This window comes from Ambystoma mexicanum, chromosome 13 (genome assembly GCF_040938575.1).
Source record: "Ambystoma mexicanum isolate Mex_15411 chromosome 13, UKY_AmexF1_1, whole genome shotgun sequence".
NCBI classification, from domain to species: Eukaryota; Metazoa; Chordata; class Amphibia; order Caudata; family Ambystomatidae; genus Ambystoma; species Ambystoma mexicanum.
This window is the reverse complement of record NC_090938.1, coordinates 723,460,634-723,476,731: the sequence shown is the minus strand read 5'-3', so window position 1 is coordinate 723,476,731 and position 16,098 is coordinate 723,460,634. Positions and strand designations below refer to the sequence as shown.

At 44.9% G+C, this 16,098-nt stretch overlaps 1 protein-coding gene across 3 annotated transcripts in view; it reads right to left on the bottom strand.

Annotated features, from left to right (window-relative positions):
- Nucleotides 1-14,460, bottom strand: part of LOC138521810 (E3 ubiquitin-protein ligase TRIM39-like) — a 283,884-nt gene extending 269,424 nt beyond the window's left edge. Inside the window, exon 1 of one of the 3 annotated variants that reach the window (XR_011283131.1) lies at nucleotides 13,770-14,460. Coding sequence is in view for 2 of the 3 variants with exons in the window: in XM_069634925.1 (XP_069491026.1) it covers nucleotides 13,770-14,180 (411 nt within the window). In the remaining variant the exon portion in view is untranslated. The remainder of the gene's footprint in view (nucleotides 1-13,769) is intronic. The other 2 variants (XM_069634925.1, XM_069634926.1) reach the window with 2 other exon arrangements.
- Nucleotides 14,461-16,098: the final 1,638 nt, after the last annotated feature.

Sequence of the window (16,098 nt, the reverse complement as noted above, 5' to 3'; positions counted from 1 at the left end):
ATGGGTTCCAAAGGCTTCCCTGACCAATTGGATTGCTGTCGAACTGTTGATTCATCAACTCATTTTGTTCTACGTGATGATTTTAAGTGTTTTCTTTGTTGAAAGCTCTTTTTTTGACTGGTCAATCATAGTGCCCATCAAATTTTGTTTTAGGGTGTCCTTTGTTAGTTTGACCTCCAATTTCGGCCTTTTTCCTTCCAAAGTTTCAAAATAGAAGGATCTGTCCGAAGGCATCTCCATGCTTTCTTCATGATTTATGTCTACAGTGATGTTATGTGACATGTCACTTTCTAGATCAGGAGAATCTTCATCTTCGAAGGTAGATAACTGTAGGAGGAGATCAGATTCCCTCGCAGATTTTCACTTCTGGTTTCGGATTGAGGCAGAGATGTTGTACTTTCGTTTAGGTCGACATTTTGTCTTATTCGGAGACCCTCGAGTGGGTCATTTCTTGCTTCAGGCGAGGATTCTCTCGTATGGTGGTGTTGTGATAGAGGTTTCAAATTTCTGATGAAGTTCTGTGTATTGCCAGTCATCATTTGTTTGCGTCTGGGGTGATTCTTCGTTTTTTTTCAATTGAACAACCTTGACTGTTTGTCTCGCTCCTAGGTCCTGGATGCATGGGCCCATAGAGGCCACCTAATCAAATATTGGAAAAACCTCTTGCATTGAGCTTGAGGTGGGTTTTCCATCCAGCTGTTTTACAAGACACTTTTGCTCTTTAGTGCAGTTCGCAAGTGTATCAAGCGACATCTCGTTTCTCTGTAATGGACAGCTATCAATGTTTTTATCTAGAGGAGCTGGTACCTGAGCCGTCAAATCTATGCCAGTTACTTGAGCTAGAGAGCTTCTAGGCATGTTCATTCATAGAAGAATGACAATCTTCTACATTAACTGGACCAGAGGTGGTGTGTTTATATGAGACATGCCAACCAACGTCATCTTTTCCTGGTTTTGTATTCTTTGCAATTTCACTGTATCCCAACTATCTATTGTCCTCTCTGGCTTCTTCGATTAGATCGATCAAAGTCTTAAACAAGAAGATGCTTTCTGACTCTTTTGCTCTTGCTTTATTCCCTTGTTGCTTCAATATGTGCTTCAATAAAAAAAAAGTCCATTTCAATTGCATTATAGCAATGAGAGCCGTTTGGTCTTTGAAGTTGTCATGCAAATATTTAAACTAACTTGAGTAAAGGTGCCAGTGTTAGTTACTATTGAAGCCAGGGCTGCCTGTAGAGAGGCACATTGGTCATCCTGCATCAATGAGTTGTTTGGATATCTGGAATTTGCTCCTTGTGATCCACTCTTATGGGCCTTCTCCCCTCTGGTCATAAGGATTGTTTTTTCGAGAGCGGTAGCGATCTAGACTTTCAATGTACAATTCCTCTCTGAGTCTTTAGATGATGAGTCCATATTTTATCTTTACCTTTTTTCCCGGCACTATTGATGTAACTGATCTATCGACATCTACATCCAGTATTGTTCGTTACACTTCTTGTTACCAATGAGCTCCTACCTGCAATCGCACGAAAAGTCGACAAGTGACTGGAAGACAAACGTTTGTCATCAGTTATAGGAGTTGCTCCCATTTTGGGAGACAGGCTGTGTTCTTCAATCTCCACTATATTAGATTCGCCTAACTTTTCCATATGTCGCATGCAAATTTCTGATGCAAAGGGGTGTGCATCTCTGCGTTCTTTTCTTGAAAATCGTGCACTTGTGTGGTCACATCAAGTTCCCTGGTTGCAGGCACTTTACCCATATACTCAATATTTGGAATTATAGAGGATGAGTTTATGAGGGGCTCTGCTGTACCCCTGATGTTGTGGGCTGCCAAATGCACTAGGGCTTTAAGCGGTTTAGTCTCTGCTAGGAACAAGGTGTTCGAGCGAGACAAGAACAGATGTGTTGGGCTTTTCCATTTGTTAGGTCTGCTTCGCCAGAAGTCACTAAATGATCTGAAATATCATGCCAGGAACTTTCAATGATTTCTGATGCAACAGGTGTTTTTTGTGGAATACTTATGCCTGAGTGTACTGATGACCCAAGATTGAATTCTTTGGGTTTGAAATGCCATCTGATGTTCTTGGCATCAGAAAAGGATTTGGAACGCATATTGTTGATCCCCATGCTCGTTTTATTTTTTTAAACGTGAAGGCCCATTTGATTAATGTGTTATGTAATAACTACGATTCCTCTCTGTTTGAGGTGGGCATTCTATGCCCTGGTGAAATATGTTTGAATCATGAATTGGAGTTCGCTCAGCAGGTGTGTTCATTGAAGTTAGAAAGTGCGTTTCGTGTTCGGTTTCCGATAGAATTGCCTCGTTTGCCATGTATGGCGAGGCATTTTCTTTCGTCATTTCTATGTTTTGTCGAGTAAGGAAGAGTCTGCGCATTTCACCTTCTCCCCCGCCAGTGCGGCTTGCATTGCGGCACCACAAACAGATTCACCATCACAGGTTGGAGTTATCAACGGGGCACAAAAACCCTCCTCCTCCATCCCGCCCGCGTTTTATGAACCTGCAGTGCCACGGGATACTTCTAACACTGCTGGTCGTGTTCTCGCAGACAAGCGGGAAGAGAGAACAGCGTGGCGGGTGCATACTTATGGAAGTGGGGAAGGAGACAGTACCTTCACACTCCCTCTGTCTTAGAGTGGATGATGGATGTGGGCGACAGCTCCATCTAACACTTCAGTATCCATAGCTTTGCTGCAATACCTCTGATGAGATCGTTTTCATTTGGCTCTGTGTGCGGGGAGGGAGTTTTTGTTGGAAGTGGGGGTTTTAGCAGGTAAGTCCTGCCTCCAAGGTAGAGGCTGCCGTAGACACTGTAGAGATACTGTGAGACCGCTACAGTCAGATGTCAGTATTGCAATTGATCAAACTAACGTCGGGAACTCACTAAGAAGCAGAGTATCCTGCTGACTGCCACACTCTGCCTTAGTCATTTTTTTAACATACATAGGATTATCGTAAATGTCACTCGATACACAATCACAGCAAATCAGAATATCCTTTGCATAGGCAGTTAGACCTGCTAAGAACCGATTACCCTCTTTCATTAACTCTATATTAAAAAGGTATTCGTAGAGGGTGTGGAGAGCTAATCAATCTAATTGCGGACGCTATTCTCCACTCTACATGATAACGGAGGGAGAGGGGACCAAATTTGTACCTCAAGGAAGCCACTGGGCGAGACTGCGGAAGGGAGAGAACGCTTTCCAACCTCTACCAGTTAATGGATACAATTGCTGGGAGTACATCTATGCCATAGGTCAAAGTTGGAAAGACTTCATTGATGCAACATTTTAGCAAGGGCTTTATTGAGAACTTTCAATAAGTGGCGCTCAATTTCTTCATTTGGCTTCCTAGATTAGTCAACTTCTCTTGGAGAAGACCCTCTATGTACCCCCTAGATGGGAATGAAAGAATGTTAAACCCCAAATATAGCACCTGCTTGCCTTTAGAGATGACTTCACCAGACATTTCCCATGTAAAGGTGGATTACTAGTAAGAGGGTGTTTAAACGTTACTATTTCAGATTTAGCCGGATTCATCTTTAAGTTGTTAGCCCTTGCAAATTCTCCCAACACTTCCAGTAATCTCTGTAGTGCTATGGGAGTATAATCCAGTAGCACGATGCTGTGTGCGTACACTACCCAGTTCAACCTCTCCTTTCCAACCATTGGACTAGAGAGGCCCTTCCCTTGCAAGCGAATAGCCAGATCAGCCAGGTATAGATTAAAAATGCAAAGGGCCACCATACACACCTGTCTCACTCCATTATGGGTCAGGATAAGAGTATATAGATTTCCTCTAGCATCCAGCCTTATACTCAAAAAAGATTATGTAGCTCTATTATGATGGATAGAAGAGAGTCTGGGATACCCCAATGCCTGAATTACCCCCCCCCCCCAAAGTCGTTCTCTGTCTACAGTGTGAAACGCTTGAGACTAGCCAACCCGGGGCCGAACAAAGGCGGACCACCCTTCTCAAAGCTCTTGCTTGATGTTGTGCTAAAGATAGACCCATTCAGTGTAGTTAATGGGACCCTCCTAAATCCAATTTGATTTTTAGCAAGTGTACTGTGCGTTTTTACCCAAATCTCTAGGTCATTCAACACCAAACTTGCAAATATTTTACTGTCCGGATCTAGAAGGGAGTTTGGGCGGTAGTTCGTAGGATGCTCCTGATCGCCCTCCTTATATATTGGTACGACTATGGCGTCCCTCCATGAATCCGGTAGGGTTCTAGTGTTAACAACCTCCCCGAAGACATTAAAGAGAATATTTGACCACAGAACATAGTTAAGATTTAAAGATACTTTCTTAATGGCCTCCTTTACTAAATCCCTACTTAGACTGAACACCCACATACTCATAACCTGACCCGGTTCGTGAAGGTCACCCCCAGGACCATATAGGACAGAGAAATGTTTCACCCATTCGGACTCTTATATGACATTACTTTGGGTGATCACCTGTCTGTTCTTTCCCGTTTACAATTGCCCAGAGGTTTCTAGAGTTATGGACCCCCAGGGCTCTTAGCATTTGTCCGCCATCATTTTGTGATCCAATATGCATTTGGACCAATGATTAAAATTCCTTTGTATCCTTCTCTCTACGCTCAACTCCTCCTTATTCAGATCTTTATTGTCAAGTCTGCTGAGTTCTTTCTGAACTTCCCTCTTCTTTAATAGCGTTGCTTCGCTAAAGGAGTGTTGATGGTTAAGCCATGGTCACCTACATATTTAGGCACTTCTGTCTTCGATAGGGATTCTACAAATGATCTCCACTTGCAAATCACTGTGGGTAACAGAGGCACTCCCATCTTGGTCTACCTCAAGGAACACCAATTTAAACTGTGGACGGTTTACATGTGTGGTCAAACGCTTAAGATCACACTGTCTAAAGCGCATTGGGTCAGAAAGTCGGGAGCCAAGCTAGGTTGGTGGATAATTGCTAATGGATTCTCAAAGAGTCCCTTGTCTTACATTGAAACTATAGCCAGTAAGGTGTTTACATTCATCTAAATACCTCACATTAAATATATGAATTTGTTCATTCATGCATGCATTTGTAGCTAGGTCCAGTAACAATATATTGGACTTCTCCTGAATACCTCAATGTTAAATACATGTATTAATTTATGCTTGTGTGGACCATAACCGCCAACTGTTTCCAAGTGTGATCCATTTATTTACCAAGCAACTCTTCCCTTTGCATGCAGTAACCATTACTCACCATTGCTAGGACGTGTATGCTTTATTTTGCCACCAATATAGGAGGCCTGTTTTCCAAATGTAGCTCCTAGAAGATGTAATGACGGCTTCACAGTGCTACAAATCTGTGATATATGACAACTGTCTTGAGGGGGGTGACATGAACCAAGCCTAATGTAAGACAGCCTTCCATAGCTCATGCGGCCTGCAGCCAGCCATCGATAGCCGAAATAGGTTTGTCAAACATACAGCACATTTTAACCCGGAAGGTTAGTGTGCACACTTGCTGAACTAATATTCTTAGGTGCCAGCCCCAATGTCCAGAAAAATGGTGCTTTCCTGCTCTGGCAGATGAGCAAATCACAAATGACAGCTGCCTACCTATTTTAACTGCACACCATTAGGTGTGAGCTTTGACCTCACACCATTAGGTGTTGTCTGAGAGCAGCAGGGGGACCTTACAAGGGTAAGAGTTACACCTGATAAGGATTCGCGAACAAACACATTGTGCACAGGCGCCCAGTTAAAGCCCATAGAGTGCCATACAAAGTACTGAGTATCAAGGGAGAGAGATGTCTCTTGACAATAGATAGCCAACTAATATAGCCAGCATAAGCATGATACAGAGCTTCATGAATGCCATGAAGTGCAGTGAACGTATTTGCTGAACGAAAGCAGAACTCACTGAGAGGTGCGAAAACCTACCTGGGACACCAGCAGACTTGCCTGGGCATTGAGGCCCGAGGGGCTAGGGAGGAGTGCAGAGGCGCCCAGAGCAGCAGCAGCAAAAAAGACAGCCGGGTCCAGCTAAACAGATCTCGGCAACCCAAGAAGGAGCCGATTCATTTGAAGCACACTCTGCTCTAAACGTGAGTGACGGTGGGGGCTTGCTGCATGCATGGAGACTGATGGCGTGTATTATAGTGTAGCATAGCTTAATGAGACAAAGGTTACACATGCTGTTACTAAAACCACCACTTGTTCTATTATTGATCTATTCAAACATGCTCTTTGCCCCCATGGTAAACTTGAAATGAAATGATGATAGATTATTTATAACGCGCTTAATACCCAGAGGTTTCTAAGCGCAGACCCAGGGATCAAACCTGTGTCGCTCCATGTCGTCTTGTTTCCAAGGCGAGCACGTTGCCCCTGAGCTATCCTCCCAAGACAACATGTTCATAGGTGTGATGTCATATCTGCTTTTGCTTGTTTAATGAAAATAAGAGCCTTCAGAAGATGGGGGTCATTAAATGCATTAAACATAACTCCTGTGTCAAGTGTATAATTCAGAGTAATGCATCAGAGTGGTATCTCTTGGAGTCCATGAACCTTACAATTCCTGGCTGTATATGTTTAATCATGTTGATAAGCACAAACCTCGGCAGGTCTGTCTTTGTGCGCGGAAACAAAGCCTAGTGTGAATTTTGGCAAGAATGACCGATGATCAGGGGTCTATTTTCACAGCCTCAAACGAGGTGGAGATAGAAGGCTCTTGGCCACGCCTAAATCATAGGCAATCAAGACAACTGAACAGGTGATCCCTGAGGAATAGGGGCGAGAATGCCACTGGGTTTCTCACAATCTACAGTTTAATTAGCAAACTGGGAGCGATATCACCAACTGTGATTTCGCCATCACACTTAGTTGTCTATAGTTTCAGAAAGTTACTTTTCTTAATAACTTTGGGAACTTTCCCTGAAAAAAATTTGAAAGAATTTCCACAGTAAAACAACGAGTTAGCCGACCCTGCATGGACAATTGCAGAATTTTTCATAGATGGTCTCATATGTTATAAAAATATTGTTTTGAACAGCTTTAAACATGGGATTTTCTCATAAGGGAAAAATATGCTTTTTTCAGCCCAAATATCTAAAAATGGAAAACTTGGGATCTTCAAGATTGTTGGCACGCAGCTAGGTATTATGAATTTGTGCACTGAAAAACTATTTTGAAAATGGAGCTGGCCAGTTTAGAGGCATTAATGATAGACGCATGTGCACTGACAAAGCTATTTTCAACATTAAAAAATATGTAACAGTACTTGGCAAAGAGAAGTAGCAGAGAGAGAAATATCTTGCTTCACAGATTAAAGCTAACACTCCCTCCAAGAAGACAAACTAGAGATCTTGAGATGTATTCATTTCCAGGATTTTGCCGGTTGCAGATTAAGTTGGAGACCAGAAATCTTATGTTTTTACATTCCCATTTCAGGTGAAGAAAGAAAAAAAAAAAAAAAAGGAGGATTTCATGGCATTTAGGACATTCCTCCATACACATGACATGATTCATAAATTGCTGTCAGGAGATATACACTTGATGAAGTCTTTTCAATTGAACAAGCTTATGTTTGGAATCAAGACAGACTTTGCGGGTATAGTTAACATATTTTCATACTCATGACCCACGTCACCTTTCCACCGGAGCTTGGCCATTGGGCTAGAGAAAGGCGAACTCTACTGGGTGTGCCTATATAACGTGGACACTATGTTTACATCGAAACCACAAAATGATACATTTCAGGTTAGGGGAGAAACTGGGCTCATTCAGGAACAGGCTCCAAGCTCAAAATGTGTCACGAATTCTGACATATTGGAAAAGCGAAGTAAAGCTTCTCCCCGCCTTAGCACCAAATTGCTCCCTTGTAACAAATTCACCCAGAGTACTACTGTTGGGAGAGGAGGGGGGAGGGGGTCAAGTGAGCAAATCATTGCTTAGGCCAGCATACAGAGAACCAGTGCTTGGACTGAGGTGTGGAAATCGTCAGTCAGGAGGAAGGATTGGTCTGATTTTGGGTAGGCGATGTAGTTGTAGATTGCATGTTTTGAATGTCAGCGGCTATATGGCGTGTGAAGGAAAGAGGGGGGGTTGATAGTGAGCCAGGTGATTTAACAAGTGTGGAGAGGGATGCGAATGGGTTGTCCACAGCAATCTTTTGGATCCAGTGGGTGAGGTCTGGCTTGTGCCTGAGGGGCAGATGAGGTTCTCCGTTTTGGAATGTTTGAGAAGTGGGTGGCCATCCTGTTGGTGATGGTGAAGAGACAGGTTTTGAAGGTGTGGAGTTGTGAACGGGGTGACATTTGAAAGTATACTTGTGTGTCATCTGCGTATTGATGGGAATAAGGGTCTTCCCAAGGAATTAAACACATAGGTTGAAGAGGAGTAGAGAGGGAGGAGCCTTGTGGGACCTCATATTTAAACTGAGGTGGTGTCGGATTGATAAGGAGACAAAGTTTGTCCTGTTCGTGAGAAATGAGTTGAACCCCTTAAGTACAGTGCCAGGGAATTTCATCCTGAGAGCTAGGATGTTTGGTGGAAGGGTTTGGAAGGCTGCAGAAAGATTGAGTACGAGTAGTGTTGTGTGTCCTTTGTGATGATGTGGAGGTCACCAAGTTAGTGAAGAGAGCAGTCTCAGTGCCTTACGATGTCACAGGATAAATTGTCTGGAGCGCATAAGAAAGTCCATCTGGAGGGTGGGGTGGGTTGCGAAGGAGTATGGGTTAATGCTAGGATGCGGTCAGTTGGTCTTGCAAGACTGGTGGCAGTAATAAATACTTTTGCTCCTCTAATAAAAATTGAGTATTTTTTGACATTTACAAAAAGGCAGATTAGCACTGCTGGTAATTTCTCTTTGAATATAGCCGTGTTTTTTCAAATTAAAAAAAAACGATATGATGCCATCATGTTCATGGGTCAAGTTAATTTCTCTTAGGTCGAGTAGATAAAATAAGTTATTCGACCTGCGGATTTTAAAGTTTTTTCCGAGGCCTGCATAGGCAGGAGTGTAATGCAAAACTTTGAAAAGGCAGATAAAATGATCAGGAGTACGTACCAGCTAAAAATCTAGTGTTTGTCCCCCTTAGGAATAACAGGACAAAGTCACTAGGTAAATCTTGACTGTGTTGGACCCAACAGGTGCAGAGTAGACAGCAACCGATCATAAGGGATGCCAGAGAAGAGTCTCTTGAAGAGATTCAGGACCCAGCAACCACAGGGAGAAGAGAGGCAGAGCAGGATTAGCGACAATGTATGTAAATGGCCAAGCCATGGTAAGGGGGGGGGACCTACAAGAACCTATAAACACAGACCAATGGGACCCTGGGGGTAAGAACCTTCAATAACCCAAAGGTCCAGGAGGAAGAGATATTCACTGTGGCAGTTTCCAAAGAATGAAGTGACTTAAGTGTCTTCCTTTGCAGAGCAAATGCATGAGCCGGTCACGCAAGGACTTGAACCACAGACGGTAACCAAAACAGTCTAAAAGAAGAAAAATCAGCCTTCCTATGGGGGGCAGACGGGTAATGTGACAGAATGCCATCTGTGCATGTGAGCAATCCAGAGCTTTGTCTTTATTTTGTAATACAAACTGATGTTGATAATTCTAGCTCAGAAAGTGAGCTCTGCTAATCAGACATCACCTACCTAATGCTCCATGCTCAGAAAGTATAGAACGTGTGTGCTCTTACTGGGTCCGGTCTTTTGACACACCAGCAGCCGCAATGCAATGCAGTTTGGCAACAAGGCAGTTACAGAGCAACATGTTAATTCCTGTGAACAGCCTGCTGGAATGCAAATTATTTCAACAGCCATTCGCTACCCTTAACAGTGAGCACATATATATATATATATATATATATATATATATATATATATATATATATATATATATATATAACTAAATACACAAAGCCTAGTGGCAGTTTGGTTACATATAATTATCAGGTTACATATCTGGTTATATAAAGAGGCCAAGGGGGGAGATTAATTTATAAAGACGGCTAAAACCCATATGATTTCTCTAACTGGTTTTCTGTGACTACTGCCGATGTCAGCGCCTTCTGTGTGTTACTATCTAGGGCTGGGGATTTGCTCACCAGAGAGGGTTCCATGTGTTAATATCCCCGCAAAAATATCACCATATTTTTGCAGCGATATTAAGACATGGAACCTGCTTGGGACACCCCTGCATTATTTTTAAATGAGCGGGGGACACCCCCGCTACCAGAAATTATCCCCCCCAAAAATATCGCCTATGGCGTTCCAAACAACCATATATACAGCAATATATTTGGTGGGGAGAATATGTAGCGATACCCCAGAGAGGATGAACCCAGCCCAGGATGTCCTATGTTCTCTGCTGAGAAGGCTTGACACATTTACAAGAGGATAAGACATGGCCTCAGGGGAACGGGTGGTAGCCAGTGATTCAAATGAAGCTCTGCCAGCACAACAGGGAAGCCACGCCAGGAGACTAATGACTGGAGTCTCTATAAACTCAAAAAAGCACAAGAGTGGGGAGGTAGATTTAAGGTTAGGAGAGGAGCCGTCACCAAAGCAAGGTATCCTCCATCTTGGAAGTGTCTAGGCTACTCAATTCCTGCGCCCATCCAAACCACATGCAGACAAGGCACTCTCTGGGCTGTATGACAAATAAAGGGAATTTGTCCGCTCTCCCCAAGGGGGAGCACCCGCCTGAGAGACTAGGGAGGTGAGCCCATGCCACAATATCCTCCTTAGAGGTAGAGGCAAGTGGGACCTCACAAAGAGGTAGACTTCCCCTTAGGGGACAGGGCTCCCACTTGCATCAGAAACTCCCTAAAGCGGGACACATTAGCTTGTATGGGATGCTCAAAAAGACCAGGAAATATAAAATATCAAGAACTGGGACGAAGAAACAACACTGAGGTCATTTTATGGGAAACAAGTATAGCCCCTTAAATAACAATGCCCTACTGGGACAAGGAGGTTGATTAACAAGTCCTCCATGAGAAGACGACAAGAAGAGCGAGACGAGAAAGTCTGTAGGCTGGGGGGTCATCTGGGTGTGGGGGTCCCACGCCAGGTTACATCGATAATAGAGAAAAGCTGTGGGACGAGATACCATGGGAACAGGGGAAAGTAACTAAATACCAAGAAAAATACAATTTGAATGAAAGAAAGCATGAACCAGAGTTTGTGAGAACTAGACAATTGGACTAATTATGTATATCAAGAGAAATAGCCTAAATGAAGGGGATATACAATTGTCCAGGAAAGACCCACCAGAACAGTAATAGAGGGTGCATAATTTCAAGTTGAAAGCTACTAGCCAGCCATAAAAAATTTTTTAAAAAAAGTCACTTGCGACCTCAATTCTGTGCATACACACAGCACATTTCTTACTCACCAAGAGTCAAATATCACTAGCCAAAGGCTAGTGATAATTTGCACCCCGAGTAATACATTAACAAGATACATTGAAAGCAACGACGACAGACAAGTCCTATGAGAAAGTCCCAAAAGGGATTCCTAAAGAGAAAGGAACATTTAATAATGCAGTTGATATAACACATATACTGGTACTAGGAATACCCTCAGGAGAAGGGGGCCATTTTGGACAGAGGACTTGTTTATTTTGACATTCACGACTGACGAACGAGCACCTTAGTTTGAACAGAGGATAGCGCAGGGGCAACGCACTGGTTTTGGAAGCAAGACCACGCAGAGCAACAGAGGTTCGAATCCTGGATCTGCCCTTAGAAACCGAACTCAGGTATTAGGCGCGTTATAAAAAAACCAATGAAATAAATAATAAGTATGGGCAGCACCCAAAGTGATAGGGAAAGATAGGCATGTTTAAGTTACTTTAATAAACGAACCGTGCATCATGTCATCTAAAAGTCGTGTCCTCCTGATACGCCACAGCTTACATCAAAAGGAACACTCTTGATACATTAGCTTGGATTGGCCCCTTACAGGAGGCTTGAACTGGAACAATCCACTGTGGCTAAAAGACTATACAAGTGAGTGAGTCCCCTCCATACCTGGAATAAAGTATCTTTGGACTCAAGAAGATAAAGGATTTCACAGGAACTTTACTGGGGTGAATTCTGCACAAAGTCCTCAGCCAATGGGGTGAAGTAAAAGATTGCCATGGCATGAGAAAGCCCTCACCCAACCCACTGGTCCTCTTATATAATATAGACCCCTTGTGCTCCTGGGCACCCTGTGAGGGGGGGTTGGTGAAGCTGCCTTTTGCAACCAATCGAGTCACACACTGTGTGCTCTTGTGCAGCCTTCTCTCATTAAATGTTTGGTGATGCAGGAAAAGTGGTGGTAATTCCGTTACCAACACTTTTTTGGGCAGTAACAGAATTACCACTGTTTTTTCACACCATCAAATTATAAGGACAAGTGGATGATTTGCCTCCAGCACAAAGCTGAAGGTCAATCCACCACTTTACTGCCAAACATTGGCGGATTTAGTGTGTGGTAATTCCACTGGTGGTAAATCTGCCAAAAATTCATATGGAGCCCTACGGACACCAAAAATGTGGCATCATCACTCTGGCCAGCCTCCCTTGGTCTTGCTCCCGCACCCACCTGCGAGGCAACAAAACCTTGGGGTCATCTTCGACGCCACTCTCTCCTCCAAATCTCGAACAACTCAAAAAAAAAAAAAAAAAAAAGAAGAATCGTACTATCAGCTACCTCTCATCAGAGGTGCTCTACTATTCCTCACTGCTGCTCTACTATTTCTCACTGCTAACCTAACTCTCTCCATCTCTCTCGCTCCTCTTCCTTACAGCTTGCTGACTGGCCGCCTGGTGCACCTCAGTTTACCGGTCCCGGGCACCCCCGCCTGTCATCTCTTGCATTTGCCCCAGGGCCCTACACCCACCCACCTTCACGGCACTAGAAATAACCCAAGAGAGTGGTTCTCTCCGTACTTACCCTAGTATCCACTGACTGGGTGCACTTGGACCTCCCCCTCCATGTTACTGTCTATGCACTTGCGCGACCCAAATGCAACGTGCCTGAAGGCTGTATGTTCTCCCCTGTCCTCTCCCTCTAATTGCACTGGTAAAATTGCATAATAAGCATCAGGCCCATTTGCTTAGAATCCACTGTTAAATGTATTCTACACTTACTCTGCCTGTGCAGACCATTATTGTCTCAGAAATTACAAGGGCTCTTAGCGACTTGTTTCCCCCCCCTTGAGCAATTTAGAGCACTTTCCTGTGTATAGGCGCTATGCAAATAAATAATACAATCACCACTAGTAATACCATGGTAACCCACAGGCCCAAGTGGCAGTAACAGTAATGAGATTGGTGATAAATAGGCAGATTCACTGCCAAATTACCATCAAACGCGTAATGAGGCCCACTGTGTGGGCTCTATGCTACAGAAAGTCTTGTTACACACGTGATTCTCTAGACTGCGCAGATGCACATGCAGGGCCTTCTACTCGAGAGGTTTATAAGGAGTACCATCATATCCACAACCATGCCCATATTCCTCGGAGGCCGTCCCCACTCTTGTTCTCGATCTACTGTGTGCTCCTGGACAGTGCCTGGCATGGTGAGCATTATTTAAACCCTCCTTCTGCCCTAGACCTGCACCAGATATGCTACGTACTCCCTGTCAGCCTTAGAAACGGGGAGCACTATGCGGACAACCCACCCATGCCCCTGATCTACATCACACATAGCTTGTACTCGTGGGAGGTTTCTGGCATGGGAAACGTGCGAATGTTCAGTCCTATAGCTATTCCATACACACCTTGTACTCTTGGGCAGCTTCTGAAACGGGTCGCACTTTGTGAGTTCTGTGACCCCTGGATTCCCGACAGACCACGCAGATGGGCCTCCGATCATCCCCACAGAACAGTTTCAGTTTCTCTTCGTGTTCTCTGCACATGTTATCTTGGGTGGCTGCGCAGGAATTGTGGAGCTGTTTGGCTATGTCTGCCACGTTCCCCAGCTGCCTGTTGGGTAGGAGAGTTTGGCGCCGAGAAGTTTCCCTGCACTGAGGGCAGTGGAAGTTTGTCTCCAGTCCCTCCCAGCACCGGGTGATGCAGGACCGGCAGAAGGCATGTCCACACTGCACAGACACCGGGTCTGTGAAATATTCCAGGCATATGGAACAGGTGGCCTCCTCCTTCAAGCTCTGGAGCTGGGCAGCTGCTGCCATGTCCCTGCCGCGCTGTGAAAATTCAATCTAAGCCGAGCGCAGGAAGTGAGCGTGTCAGTCTCTTCTCATTCCAGATACACCGGAAGAACTTGAGGTATTGACGGGTGTGGGACACGCCTATCAAGCTGGATGGGCGTGTCATCCTGGCCATGTTCCTGTTCAGCTGTTTATAAACAAGTGAAGTTCAGTTTCGTTTCTCAGCAGAGCGCAGGAAGTGGGTGTGTCAGTCTCTTCTCTTTCCGTATACACCCGGAGGAGCGTGAGGTAATGGCTGGCTGTGGGCGTGACAGTCTATTCTTCTTCCGGTGATGTAATTACTGGCTGTGGGCGTGTTAGTCTCTTCTCCTTCCGTATACACCCGGAGGAGCGTGAGGTAATGACTGGCTGTGGGCGTGACAGTCTATTCTTCTTCCGGTGATGTAATTACTGGCTGTGGGCGTGTTAGTCTCTTCTCCTTCCGTATAAACCCGGAGGAGCGTGAGGTAATGACTGGCTGTGGGCGTGACAGTCTATTCTTCTTCCGGTTATGTAATTACTGGCTGTGGGCGTGTTAGTCTCTTCTCCTTCCGTATACACCCGGAGGAGCGTGAGGTAATGACTGGCTGTGGGCGTGTCAGTCTATTCTTCTTCCGGTGATGTAATTACTGGCTGTGGGCGTGTCAGTCTCTTCTCCTTCCGTATACACCCGGAGGAGCCTGAGGGAATGACTGGCTGTGGGCGTGTCAGTCTATTCTTCTTCCGGTGATGTAATGACTGGCTGTGGGCGTGTCAGTCTCTTCTCCTTCCGTATACACCCGGAGGAGCCTGAGCATACCTGCCTACATTTGAAAATCAAAATTCCTGAGATTTATGCCCCGCCCACAGCCACACAAGACTCCGCCCATTTGCACATGGCTCCGCCCACACGTCCAACAGGTAAACTCGGTTGTTGTAGGCTTCAGTTTGCTTACTATAGCATTGAAAATAATGCATTCAATGGTATAGTAAGCAAAATGAAGGCAGTGCTGCCGCCTTCACAATAGTGCTTTCAATCCATGTCATTGGATTGAAAGCACCATTTTTGCGGTGGCGGCGGCTTCTGTTTGTTTACTATAGCACTGAAAATCATTCATTCAATGCTATAGTAAGCAAACTGAAGGTGCCGCCCCGCCGAAATAATGCTGCTCTCAATCCATGTCACTGGATTGAAAGCAGCATTATTCCTGCTGCAGCGCCGCCTTCATTTTGCTTACTATAGCATTGAATGAATGATTTTGGTAAGCAAAATGAACGTGGGACCGCCGTCGTAATAATACTGCTTTCAATCCAATTATATGGATTGCAAGCACTATTATTACAGGGGTCGGGGGTCGCATTGAGCGCCGTTTCCGGGTCACGGCCACTTCTCCACCCGATTGGCTACCGGCGGCAGCCAATCAGGTGGAGAATATGACGGGACCCGGAAAGAATCTCAAAATTCCTGAGATTCACGGGACTTTTCCGGAGACCCTGAGAAATGCTTAAAATTCCGGAGTATCCGGAAAAATCCCGGAGGTTAGGCAGGTATGAGCCTGAGGGAATGACTGGCTGTGGGCGTGTCAGTCTATTCTTCTTCCGGTGATGTAATTACTGGCTGTGGGCGTGTCAGCCTCTTCTCCTTCCGTATACACCCGGAGGAGCGTGAGGTAATGACTGGCTGTGGGCGTGTCAGTCTATTCTTCTTCCGGTGATGTAATTACTGGCTGTGGGCGTGTCAGTCTCTTCTCCTTCCGGTGATGTATTTACTGGCTGTGGGCGTGTCAGTCTCTTCTCCTTCCGTATACACCCGGAGGAGCGTGAGGTATTGACTGGCTGTGGGACATGCCTACCAAGCTGGGCTGGGCGTGTCATCAGAGCAGGGACAGTGCTACACTGGGAGGCGGGAGCTAAAAGCGCCTTG